The 13,964-nt window shown below is 39.7% G+C and overlaps 1 protein-coding gene across 2 annotated transcripts in view; it reads left to right on the forward strand.

Moving 5' to 3' along the window:
• The first annotated feature begins 328 nt into the window (after positions 1-328).
• The window catches only part of tub (TUB bipartite transcription factor), a 66,550-nt gene continuing 52,914 nt past the window's right edge, over positions 329-13,964 (forward strand). The window contains exon 1 of one of the 2 annotated variants that reach the window (XM_026167365.2): positions 329-916. In XM_026167365.2, coding sequence (XP_026023150.1) covers positions 861-916 — 56 coding nt within the window. In that variant the 5' untranslated portion in view covers positions 329-860. The remainder of the gene's footprint in view (positions 917-13,964) is intronic. The other variant, XM_026167375.2, reaches the window with a different exon arrangement.

The raw sequence follows: 13,964 nt of genomic DNA on the forward strand, positions 1-13,964 counted from the left end.
ACATCATTCGTTTACTATAATTTAATGATATTTTGATTTTATAATCACACACACTATGCCACTATTTGTGCAATAGGTTCTAGAGAGTAACAGCAATGTCAAAATTCGAGCATATGTGATATTTGCGCCTGCAAAATAGCAGAAACTGGAAAATGAAAGTTGCTCATTAGTGCAATCTCAGGCGCGTTCCTCCTGAGATTAAATACGAGAAAATGAAAAATTTGAAGGAGTTTGTATTTTTATTTGTTGGCATAAATGGAAGGCTATTACAGGTGAAGCTCAAGAGGATTTCCTGCTTGTCTTTCACCCCAATTGGCACCTTTACTCCGTGGATTAGTTTGCCAAATGAGCATGTCCACGTGTGTGACCAGGTATTCATTTATTTAAAACAAAAAAGCATCAGTCAGCAGTGAGCTGATACATACAAGTATCTTTTACTGTGCAGCTGTCAGCAAATGAGTAAAAAAATGCTTATGCGTTCATGTCCTTGCATGCCAGCAATCAAAAGAAAGCGTAGTGCCATACATCGGTGCGGACTCGTTAATTAGGGTGAAGTGTATGTAGGGCGCAGTCAGTCTGTATAACTAATCGGCGCCGTAAACGACTGAAATTGGTAGATGCGCGTGCACTGGAGCTGACAGCGCTCGCGCTCGCTCCCCTCTCTGTAGTGGTATAGTCCATAGGATAGCGTCTGGCTGCGCGGAGCCATCCTGCTCATTCACTAAACGGCGATTCCATTAGTTCGTCTTTGCCGTGGCAACGAAGAGGAGGGCAGCGTTTGCGCTTTGATTTTTTTTCCTTTCTTTTATTATTTATTTTTTTTATTTTTTGCCGTCTCACCATCCAGTCCAATCCCTGCCATGGAGGGAGTCAGCAGCAACAGGAGTATGTCTTACAGTAGATGGAGTTATGACAGGTAAGCGAGCTTTCCCATAATGCCAATTGTATGTTTAAACCAGTATGAGGTGTGATGCGTTTCGCATGTACTGTCACTCAAGGGCGATATTCTTAAGGTTTAGGCTGTACATCTTTGGGGGACCCCCCTCCCCTGCGGAATTAGGTTAGTTGGCAGGTGAAACCGAGCAGGAAATGAGAAATGTGATAAGAGTACATCAGTAGCCTGAGCATCGTAGTGTGTTTGCTGTCTGCTACACCGGATGTTTGCTTCACTCTGTGTTGTCATGATGTATTCAGAAATGTCCTACCTTCCCAGGCAGCCCACCATTACCAAAACATTCCCCTGGGAACGGCTGAAGTGTTTATGCTTAAGGCTGTTTCTGTCCACCTATCTATCTAGCTATGCTGGAAACGTGACTGTGTTCGTTCATTACAGTGATCCCAGAGCTTCACTTAATTAGGCAGGAAGTTGGCAGACTGGGTCCCAGTAGGGGTGACTGTGATCAAAACCTCACATTTTGTTAAAAATTAAAACAGGCATGTGGAGTATGAACACAGAAAGCATAAAAGATACACCCACCCTGTACAGCCACTGTTCCTCTCAGCTTCACCGTAGCAGTTTTTAATAAGATGCTCAAATAAGAAGATGAAATGTGCTTGAAAGTGTGCGATTCATGACACATTTGCATGCCATAATAACAAAAACATTCATTTGGTGTGTGTGGGATGGCATTGCCATAATGTCAGTGGTAAGTGTGAATGAGTCAGTCCTTCTGAATGGCCTTGCCCAATGAAAATGACTCCAACATAGCATGCTTTGAGTGTGTCACTCTGTTACATGTTTATCTATATACGCTAAAAAATGCTGGGTTATTTTCACAACTCAATTTCTGGGAAGTCGAAGGGTTGTAGGTTGGGTTAGTATGGCCAAATATCGGTTAAAAAGTCATGACTCAGGAGTTGGGTTGGCGATGTGCCGGGTTCTTTAATTAACTCTACAGCTTGACTAATTCTGTTGGGTCATAGACTCGGTAGCTTTGATCAAATATTGGGTTAAATTTTACCCAATTGGTTGGGTTGAAGACAAGCATCAGAAGAAGGCACATCTTTCTTCACAAACCATCATTTTCAACTAGATCTTATCTTATCTTATCTTATCTTATCTTATCAACCTGATAATATATCACTGGACTTCTCCTCTTCCATGAAATAAAACATGGTAAGTAAAAGGTGAATTCTTACAGTTTAAAAGTGATAGGGTTATTTTTGATAATTACAGTTTATTGGTTTATAATAGAATTTATAATAGAATGATAACAATTAAGTCGAATAGGACGTCTATGTAATTACATTTGATATTAGCACAACACCTGTTAATGTCAGTTATTGTAGCGAGACAGCACACTTACAAGCATACCTCTCTCCACAATATTCAAGCATGGCTCAGTCTAAATTTGCAGTGAGCAAAAGATAAACATAACGTTAAAGGAGTTTTTGTCACTGAAGATACGCTACCACCGTAAAGCTGAGACAAGATTTAAACTAAGCATAAAGCAGCCCGACCTTTGAAAAACATATCTGCAGAAACTTTAGTCTGTAAGCTGCCTTGCATAATCCTACAAAGTGCTGTTTCTATGGGATAATAAACAATTGGGGGCGGGGGCATCTTCTTAAGAGAGACTGGCCAGTCTGAAACTCCAAACGCAGATAAACTTTTAGAGGAGTTTGCATTAGCCTCTGAACCATTTTAAGGATTTGAATCACAATATAGACAAATGAAGTATTTCACCCAGTCTGGATACTTCATACAGCCAGAAGCAGTTCCTTTCCCTGGGTTTTCCTATATGCAGGAAATCGATGGAGAGACAGGGACAGTGAAACAAGTAGCAGTGTGAGACACCTTCTAGTATGTTCCTCTGAAATCTATTTTGAAAGTCATTCTTGAAAGTCCAGGAACAATGGAGAAAATTAAAAAAAAAAAACATCCCTTGAAGATTTTACAGATGAAACATTCTTTGCAAATACTCTTCTTCTTTCTGAGAATTTGTCTTTTCTATTAGCACTTTACAATGATGATTGTGAGATGGTAAATCCACTTGGATCAAAACTATCAGTCCATAAACTAGGGTTGTATCATATATCACTATATCAATAAGTGCATGCCAAAAGAGTTTCTTGCTAGTCTAAAAATCTCACTTCTTATTGGCAGTAAGCAAGACTGATGATGTAAAAACCCATGGAATAAATGCTGTATTGGAGGCAATTGTGAATGAAATTACATATCTGGAAATTAATGGCTTTCAGGTGGAAATCCCACAATTCGAAGGGAGTGTAAATGCTAGAATGGCACAGATCTGTGGGTACAGCGTCGGACTCAACAGCATACTTGGCTACACAGAAAGTTTTGCTGGCAACAGTGTGTGTAGATGGTGTCGGATACACAGAGATGTTCTGAAGGTACAGACAATTGAAGATCCTTCAGCAGTGTGTGATAAAGAAAACTACATCTCAGTCTCTCTTCTACGTCACCAATTTCAAACTGGTATTAAAAGAGATTGTTCTCTTAATAAGTTGCTGTTCTATCATGTCACTGACAATGTTGCTCCCAATATTATGCATGATATCCTTGAAGGAGTTGGGGATTGGGAAATTAAGCTAGTGCTAAATGCATTGATGGACCAAGAAGTCCTGACTATTGAGCAACTTAACTATAGATTGACCAGTTTTGACTATGGGGGTTGTGATAGTCGCAACAAGCCATCAGCTATCAAACTCAATGGCTTAATATATGATTCTGCATATAGGCAAACAGCGATATAGACATGGTGCTTACTCAGACTGCTAACTCTCATTATTGGGGATTTCCAGAGGGAAACCAATACTGGGAGTTACTCATTTTATTGCTTAGCCGTATGGAGTTGATTTCTTTCTCCTTCATTAACGCAAGGAACAGTAATCTTTTTGAGACATCTTATTCAGGAACACCACTGTCTTTATTTGGAGCTCTTTCCTCTTAGACACTTGAAACCCAGTCACCATTTCATGCTACCTTATTCTGGAGCCATCAGAAAATTGGAGCGCGTAGTTCATTTCTGCTAATTAGTCATGTGTACTGCAACTTTCCGAAGATTTATAAAACCCAAGCTTACAGACATCAAATAATGATGTGCTACACTCTTCTTTCCGGCCAGATGCTCGCTCATCGCCTTGAAGTTGAGCCAGGAAGCACCAGACTGCTTGGTGCTGTAGATGATTTTGAAAAACTGACAAGTGGATTTGAGGGAATTTCTGTTTTCACAGAAGGGTTTTTGCCATCTTGGATTGAGTGCAAGGGTACAAACTACAGATCAGGAATGACACTATTGTTGTCTCACTCTGAAGATGGGGAGCCCCTGTTCGGAACCGTTAAGAGCATTGTGACAGTAAACTCCAAACTATTGTAAAAAATTAAAAGGATTTGAAAGGCATTTCTTTGCCTTCAGTGTGTCCTATTTCCGAATTTGTGGCACTGGACACTGAATCCATTGATGACCATCACCCCCTCCATGCTGTGAAACGGCGAAAGGAGAATAGCAATGAGTTTTGCATTTCTTTAAGATGTAGAATTTTTTAAACATTGGAAATTATTTTGCGTAAATGGTTTTACAAAAACCTTTTGTGTTTGTCTTGATCTATGAACAAAAGCTACTTTTTTTCAAATTCAATAATAGAATTCTAATTACATCATTTTGGAGAAAATCAGCAGTTTCCTCAGTGACATTTACATTACAGTGGTAAGTATAACCAGTGTTCATAAAGGTACATGAAATAATCTGAGAGGGAGTTTACCTGTTGCCATTTTTCCAAAGTGTTGAGTTGATTTTTTTATGTTCTTAAAAAACCAAAGTCACCACTTTTTTAATGATTGAGGTTTTTACATGTAAAAAGTTTTACTTGTATTTTACTTTTATTGTTTGATATATTTTGTATGAATTTTGCTGTTTATATTCTATGTGTCATATGGCAATAAAAGTACTTTTTATCTTGAATTATCTTAAATTCATTTTTTTATATGCTGAATTTAAAGTAGGTACAAATCTTTAGATTTTACCCAAATAATAATTGTATTATAACCTTTGTGATGGGTTATGATTTTTTGTAACCTCAGCTTTAAACATTGGTCAATTTAACCCAATTTTTGGATAGTTCTCCTAACCCAGTATGCTGGATCAAACCAATAATCCAACCCTGTTGAGTTGAAGCAACCGAGGGGTGGCTCGGCCAAAATTTGACCCACTGGGCTACAAATTCAGTTATTTTTAACCCAGCAGTTTTTAGTGTGTATCAGCTACAAGCACAGTTATTACACATATCTTCAGTAATAGTCCCTGGCACTAGGGCTGGGTATCGTCACTGATTTCTTGAATCGATTCAATTCCGATTCACAAGGTCCCGAATCGATTCGATCCACGATTCGATTTAATTCGATTCGATTCGATTCGATTCGATTTGAATCTGGGAAATTCTGACAGTCAGAAATATTATAATTCAGATCAGTAGATTTACATATTTTTGTATCTGTAAAAAGGAAGCTGACACACGCAAGACTTTATCAAAGGTGTAAGCGTCACAGCAGATGCCTTTGTGTCAAAGTAGCTGAGGATAAAACAGAAAAACATGAAGGTGATTTTTCCTGGCCTGGGATTTTATAAAAATATTCTGCAGTACATCAAAAACGAAAGAAAACCATTAATCAACACATGAACATTGCCTCTGAAGTTACAGAGGTTTTACTAGAGACACGGCTAGCCGTTTTGCATTTTGCATAATTTTAAAAAGTTTAAATTTGCTCAGAAGCCTATTGAACCTATTGAGAAATTAGGTTTTCTTTTCGGAAGTATATAAAACGGAAAAAAAAAAACGTCGGCCGACAGCGCTGTGGTAGACTTGTGCTTAATAAACAAGCGAATAATGAAGAAAACAGATTTTTAGACGGGAAACTGTTGTTGAAGTACAGAGAGAGAGAGAGAGAGAGCTGTGCATCATGGTCGAAGCAAAACAGCAAAAGTCAGAGTGAATCCATGACGATGTTTATGTGAAGCTTAGTTTGGATCTTCTTTTGCTGCTGGTTCGGTCAATATTGTTTGGAGAGACATCAAACTAACAGCTTTAGAATCGGCGCATAAAGGGCGTGAACACAAAGCGCGGACCTGCCGACAGATCAGAATCAGCAAGCTGTCGGCTTTCAGCCCCGACTGTGAGAAAGGCGACATCTAACTGATTCTGATCCGCGGGTCGCGCTGTGTGTCTAAGTCTTTGTGCAGAATCCATGTTCCTGCTCTCATTTACTGTTTTAGCTGTTTGGTGGTTGTTGAAATTTTGTGAGATGTCACCAGAGATTCTGGCATTTCGGGCAAAATAAATTTATATTAAAAAATCGATTCAGGATTTTAATGAATCGATTTTACGTTATCCAAGCCAGAATCGATTTTAATCAATAAATCGATTATAAAAACCCACCCCTACCTGGCACGCGTCCTACAACTGAGTCCTGCCTGCTGAATGTTGGCACTACCTGTTCTGTATATTTCCTATAGTTGGACTGTTAATCCAGCCAAGGCAGATGATCCATCCCTCTATTCATCTATCCATCTGATTTTCTTACACTTATCCAATTCAGATGGAGCTTGAAGCCGATCCCAGCTGGAGGGTGAGAGGTGGGGTTCACCCCGGACTGGTCGTCAGTCTGTCACGTGGAAGAAAGCACTGCTGTTGTTTTTAAAAGTTCGATTAAAAAAAAAAAGTGATTTGACATAAAATCTCTATGCTGTTCGTTAATGAAGCAATTCCTCTTTAGTTCAACTCAGCCAGCAATCTAAAATACAAAATCAATGGTACCATTGCTGTATCATTGATCACAAGCGGCACAGACGAGGTCATACTGTGACAGCAGTAGGGCTCAGACAGTGAAATTAGTATTCTAAATCTGTGCTTGGATCTCCCAAGAATTTGTTGTCAGAGCCACTGGTCCCTCAGCCTGCTACAGTTTGTTCTGTAAAATTATATTTATAGTGTTTTAAAATCATTGGTTTATAAGATGTGCCAGAGTCTGTGCTTTAAAGGATGTGTTTTGGGGTTTTTTGTGTGTGTTTGCAGCAATTTCATCTCATGTGTTTCTGCCCTGAAGCCATTACTTCATTATACAAATGCATTGTTTTGGGCGTGCCCAAATGAGAAGCCTCTCTGCTAATGAACTGCTGCAATAGACTGACGTTCACCCTAGAGGAGATATAGCCAGTTAAGAGTGATTGCTTGTGTGATGTGGATATTTCTTGCCAGCGCAGGACATCAGCATCAGGGGTCAAATTTAGGTCACTAATATAATTGCTGAATCACCAAACCCCAAGTCTCCCTTCTTTCTGGTTATTAGTCTAGAAAAATAGAAGAGACATGCACCTGTGTTATGAACAGACTCCCTAATAAAGAGGGATGGATTATTAATTCTCCGACTGATTTCTGATCAATTTGTTTGTGTAGAAAAGAAAAGTAAGTACACAAAGATTTTCAGTATCAACATAAATGTTTTATTATTACAGAGATGATATGGGCTACCATTTTGGAAGCTGCCAAGAAAAATAAACATTGCATAATAGCATGAGGCTTATTTGATTGTTTTATGGTGACAAAGATGCTGATACGTAGAAATTAATTCTCGCTGTGTTTTTACTTTAATACTGGGTGATGTGTAGATGATTCAGTTCTATCATTTCTATTCAGTTTTTATTTATGCAGCATGCATTTCCCAAAAGATCTCACAACTGAACAGTTTCTTTTTGGAAAGAGAGTCAGGAGAAAAATAAAAATACTCCCTGTAACGGTAACAGGAAGAAACCTTCATCCAACCAGGTTCAGGAAGCCCATCTCTCAAAATTGGTTAAAAATCAAAGAAAAGGGGAAAGAAAAAAGCCGCAATCTTTAATATAAAACACTCAGCAGGTTGGTGGGACCATTATCCAGAGATCAGGAAGATGCATCATGGGAGTCAGTGATACCTGCGCGGAGTGCAAAGCACAAATTGCAGGAGAGAGAAAGGACAAACCTAATGACATGCAATGGTTGTATATAAAAGCCAAGAGAGGGAAGGACGGTCAGAGAGGAAAATAGTTTTGATTGCTGTATGAATGGGAGGTCCTACAGTAGCCTGAGCCTATAGCAGCATTACTGAGGTTGGGTTCTGGCTGACGTAACACAGCCCCTACTCCAAACTTTATCATAAAGGAACCCTTCAAATCTAATTTTAATAGTAGAAGAGGTGTCTAATGTGCCTCTCCAGTTATGTATGACAAGTAAGCCTGTACATTGAGAGCAAAGTGCTCTTTTGGAATACTGTGGTACTATGAGACGTAACGGGTTTGTTCCTCTGTGGATTTGTAGATGACCGAGAGGTCTCTACCCGGACAATCTGGAAACACACTGCACGCAGCCAATCTCTGGTTTAATGGGGCTGCCAGGCGGCCTGCCAAGGCTCTCCTTCTCCATCAGGCTCATTTTGGCTGGCAACACGTGCACTGGAAGCTGAACATGGGGAGGAGGAGGATGTTCATCCACATTCTGCCTTATAGCAGTTGGATTGTAAGGTGCAGAGAAGGTGTAGAGAGAGCTTTGCTGATCGCTGGCAACTGCTGTTCATGCCAGAGTGACCAACACAATCACATTGGCTGACTTGTGACAAATACTGGTTGAAGAATGGATGCCATGCCCTAGCAGTATATTACCAAGCTGGTGACCACCATGAGGAGGAGGAGGTGCCAGGCTGTTCTGGTCATGTAATGGTTCTTCCACATAAAACTGAAGTCCCAGTTTGTTAAAGGAATAAACTGTTAAACTTTCGAAATGTCATGTTTCTTCAGGCTTCAGTCATTAAATCCAATAAATGATACTACACAAAAGTCAATAGCAGAATCAGCTGTTTGGCATTGGCAGAGAAGATTTGGCAAGTTTTTCATGGGCGCAACCGACATACTCAGCTCTGCGGTTCAACCCACGAATGCATTTTCCTTACAAATGCAGCATTTAAAGGAAAATAAAAAGCATTTCAATGATATTAGACCTACTGTCAAGAACTGTCGTTATAATAAAGAAATCATACTTTTTGTACTAAGCTTTTTTGTTGTTGTTGTATTAACAAGCAGTTGAACAACTATTGCTGAACGAATTTTGCATCCATGGGAGGATTTTTAGATTTTCAAAATAAAGAATTTCAAAAGCTCAGCCTCAAAATTAATCAATTAGACCACTTTTTCCAGCATCTCTTTGAAACGAGATGGTCCTAATTTTGTCCAAATTGTGCAGATGAAAGAAAGCATTCCTAGAGCTTTCTTTCTCACAGTGTTTTTGGACACCACCATAACGCTACCCAGGGCATTTTCTGTTTTCATTTTGCATCACTGATTGGTTGAACATATTTTGGAAAAAAAAGGAAGAAAGAAAGAAAAGGACGTACATATACACCTCTAATTGGGTTAAGCGCATGTTCTAGTCTATAGGTTTCATTATTGCAATTATTGCCTGTGGTTACAGGAAGAGAGAAAGAGAGAAAAAAAACATAACAAAACAAAAAAGATCAGATCTTGGAGCCATTTCTGTAGCTGTAGCTGTTGCTCTTAATAGTATGCCGGGGAAAATCTAGCTACATTTTAAACAAGTCGTTTCTACTGAAAGCTGAAGGAGTAAGTGGTGATGAAGAGAAACTTGGGTGTTTACTCCAATTGACTTGAATTTGCTTTTTACAGCTCTCCTACATTTTGTAGGTGTATAGGCGTGTTGTGTGCACGTGCTTCTGCTGGTATTTCATGGTGGAGCCTGTTCAATTTTGGACCTACATGCTGAGGACACATTTTGTTCTCACACCTACTCACTGAACATTATCATAGAGATGAAGGGTCAAGATGGCCTGATAAGATGCAACTCAGAGCCTCCAGAGCTCAGTTTCCTTTCAGCTCCCTTGTGTATATAGAGCTGAATAGTTAGGTATAGCAAATTGGGGAAAATAGCTTATATTGTGTATGTAGATTTCTTCTTAGTTTCCCCATTTAACCATTTAAAGCCATGGAGGCTCTTCCCTCATCTTGTTTTGTTCTTTTTCTTCAATTTTGTCTGTAAAATTGGTTGTAACATTGAAATGCTCCTTAGATATTTTATTTCCTAGTAGTTTGAAAGACTCCTCAACACACTGCTGAAAGCTGGTAACGACGGCAGTCTAGCCGGTGATTATCTGTTGGACAGATGAGAGCAGACACAGCAGCCTATTTCATCTGCATGAACGTGTATGTGTCATTGAAAAACAATGTTGATGAGGGCCACGTAGGAGTAAAGTTGACTCTTTCTTTTGCCTTTAATCTCTGATCACTCATCACAAATGCAGATCATGCAGCACTGCTCTATTTATATTGATGAGTATCCCACCAGCTGTTTTCTGAGAACACAACCAGACATGCAACTGCTGTCCTCAAGTTTCTCTGTTTTTTGTTGGCAGTTGTTGGCAAAACATGTTGCATATTACGCGAATGTGCCATCAATCTGTATTTTTTGGAAGTCTTTGTTGCATTGTTGAACAGTACTGTAAAGATTGTAATACTGTGATGGAATTTCTTGAAAGTTTTCGATTCCTGTGCCCGTATTCGATCTGGTGCGTTTATCAGAGGTGTACTCAAACAAAACTAAAACAACTACGTCAGACCCATGTGAAATGCATTGTTTAAGCAGTGACACCCCCAATGTAACTGATTCACAGCTCATTCTAGGTTCGATCGCAGTTGATCAATTTGTGGCCAGGAGTGTGAAGTGCCCATATCAGTAAATGCTGACACTCGGTGTTTATGTGTGCTCTCTTTTTAAGCTACTAGTGTAGAAAGCATGCCATGAATTTCTAGTGTCTAAACAATAATGGATTTCACTTCGTCGCAATCAAAGTCTGTGATAAGTGCCAGATGACACTGGTTTGAAATATACCGAGAGCTTCTGAAGTGGGAATCTATTGTGTGCTTGGGTCATTGTGGGTGGCTTTAAAAATGAGTCACAAAAGAAGCATGCATTTTACATGGGAACCGCGAATAAGCCAACAAAAAGGATTGAGATTGATTCATCAGTGTCCATGTGAGAAGGCTGAATTTTTCCGCAATAATAATAACAAAAACCAAAAGAAATATAACAAACTCGGGAAATGAGGGTGCATTGAGAAAAATGTGAAAGTGGTTGTCATGACACCTTAATCAGTGTTTGTTGAAATATTTTCCTGTGAACGAAAGTATTACACAGACAGAAAAAATGTATTGTTATTTAGCAAATACTAAAAATACTACAAATCAGTGATCCGTATGTTGCTGAATAATAGCAGGTTATTGTCATGGCTGCCATCATCCCAACTCACTACTTCCAAATTTAGGATAAGGTCCTTAAGACGCTCCCTTGTTCACAAGAGATCGTTACAGCAGGTAGCTCCACATGTTTGATTTGGCAGATTTTTACACCTGATGCCCTTCCTGACACAACCCCAAAGGGATTTGTTGCTCCTCCTGGGATCAAACCAGGGAATTTATGCTTGTTAGGCAAAGGCAAAAAATATGACCAATACTGTGTTTACTGTTGCACACTTTCTGCAATATTTCACCAGCCAGGTGGAGCAGAGTAATTAAAGACACCAGACTCAAAACCAGACTAGCACTGTCAGGACCAGTGATGGGAATAACCGCGTTACAAGTAACAGCTTTACTAACAACGTTACTTTTTTCAGTAACGAGTAATCTAACTAATTACCATTTCTATCGTTACAACGCCGTTACCGTTACTAACAAGAAAAGGCTGTGCGGTGGCGTTACTATTTTTCAACAAACAGACGGTTGAAGCTGTGTTCAGCTTACCGCATCTTATATCAGTTGCACGGAAGTAACTGTAAGTAATCAGTGCGCTACAGCTTTAGCAGCTCCGCGCTCTCCCGCGGACGGCTACCACTTTCTTGCAGATGATCACTTTCTAGCACAACACCTGGAGCTAAGGGGGCAAAACAATGGCATGAGTGCTGTTGTTTGAGTGAGGAAGAATGTAGTAGTCGTCGTAAGCCAATCACATGACCACTTCAAGATGACAAAGCAACAAGGTGATATAGCTTTTAAATTGTGTTGATAGGCCACGTAAAACCAGAGTCACGATAAACAATATATACGCGTGTTTTTTCCTCAAAAGTTTCGTTGCATTTACTGTCTAAGGAGTGGTGGTCCTAGCCTGTTTGGCGCACTGGGCGAACACTCCCTGTGCCCCCCCCCCCCCCCCCCCCCACACACACACACACACGCACACATAAACGTATTAAGGATTGTACATTAACATAAAACTGTTGTCGGAACCATACTGAATTTCAGCAGAGAAACGCGCGCGCGCGCACACACACACACACACACACACACACACACACACACACACACACACACATATGAAGAGAGAGTATGCATAGTATGCAAACGGCTACCAAACAGCCATCATAATTCGTCATACAATGAGAATAGGACAAATCAAGAATTGACAATGACTAATTAATATTGTGTTGAACACAGTCCAAAAGATTCAGTAAGCTACATTAGTGTCTACTGTTTACTATCATAGCCAAGAGACTAACAGACGTTTTCACTGTCCCTACTAATTGATGTTATCTTGTTGTATCTCTGTTTTGCTCAGTGCTATCCTCTATGCTGTTGCATGCTGGGGCAGCAGGTTGATCCACAAGGCCAGCAATGTTGTGGGGATGGAGCTGGACTCTGTTAGGGTTTTGTCTGAGAGGTAGATGTTGTCCAAGATAAAGACAATGTTGGATAATACCTCCCACCCACTCCATGACATGCTGGCTAGTCACATAAGCACATTCAGTGAGAGACTGAGATTACCAAAAAGCACCACTGACCGACCGACACTGACTGCCTGTGGCCATCTCCCTGTACAACTCCTCCATCTAACACACTGTGAACCTTGCAATAGTTACACCCTTTTTACACACACTCTTTTCTACTCTGGAATATTCTTGTCAATTTTCTTGATATTTATTTATAACCACCTCTGTTAATCCTTGATATTTATAATTGAGTGATCTGTATATATTAGTGCTATTTCTTAAATGTGTAAAATCTGTAACATAATGTATTGTTTGGAGTTTAGTCTGTTACTGTTACTATTTTTACCATTTCTTCTTGGAGCAACTGTAACCCACATAGTTTCCTTAGGGATTAATAAAGTATTCTGATTCTGATTCTGATTGTTTCAGGACACATGACCTGCCATTATCCAGTGACACATCTGCTTACCTGTATCTTTTGCTCGTTTCTCCTCCTCTTCTTTTCTCTTTTTTCTAAACTGAGCACCTGATGGCTTTGAACTTTTCTTGTCCATCTTCCATTGGTTTTGATTTTGCACTCCAGTATGAACACCCATCCCCCAACTCGAGGATCACCACAACATAACCTAATAGACCTACACCTTAGTTCACAGATTCACTTTGTCTAGGGTTTATTTCTGGGATTTCACATGTTAAAGTTCAAAATTGAGGAGGGAGAGTACAAACCACCCTTGGTCCAGAAGCTCTTGGTCAAACAATGATTTTTAATGAATACACACGTGTGGGAAGACACTCTGTACGCCGACAGCAATTGAGCTTCAACTCTTTAATAAGCACAGATATGCACTGTGTATAAAATAGTCATAACTGCATCTGAAATACAAAATTAACATCATCATAAACATCTTAAGGCCATCTTAAAGCTATCTGTTACATTGTTAAAGCCTCGTCTTAGCCTGCTGCTCAAAATAACTTTCACTTCTGCAAAACTCTCCAAGCCTGTTTCCTGTCAGCCTGTGACTTTTAGCCTTTCTGAAAGACACACACTGTTCAACCCGTGAATGCAATATAAACTCCAGATTATATTATTAATGCAATGGTAATGATGACAATTATTTAACAATAGCAGTAAAATAATTTCCCTGCTCCACACTCCCTCTCTCGACCTCTGGAACACCAGAGGTCGCAATACATTGTGTCCTCGCTC

Source organism: Astatotilapia calliptera, chromosome 1 (genome assembly GCF_964374335.1).
Source record: "Astatotilapia calliptera chromosome 1, fAstCal68.1, whole genome shotgun sequence".
Taxonomy (NCBI): domain Eukaryota; kingdom Metazoa; phylum Chordata; class Actinopteri; order Cichliformes; family Cichlidae; genus Astatotilapia; species Astatotilapia calliptera.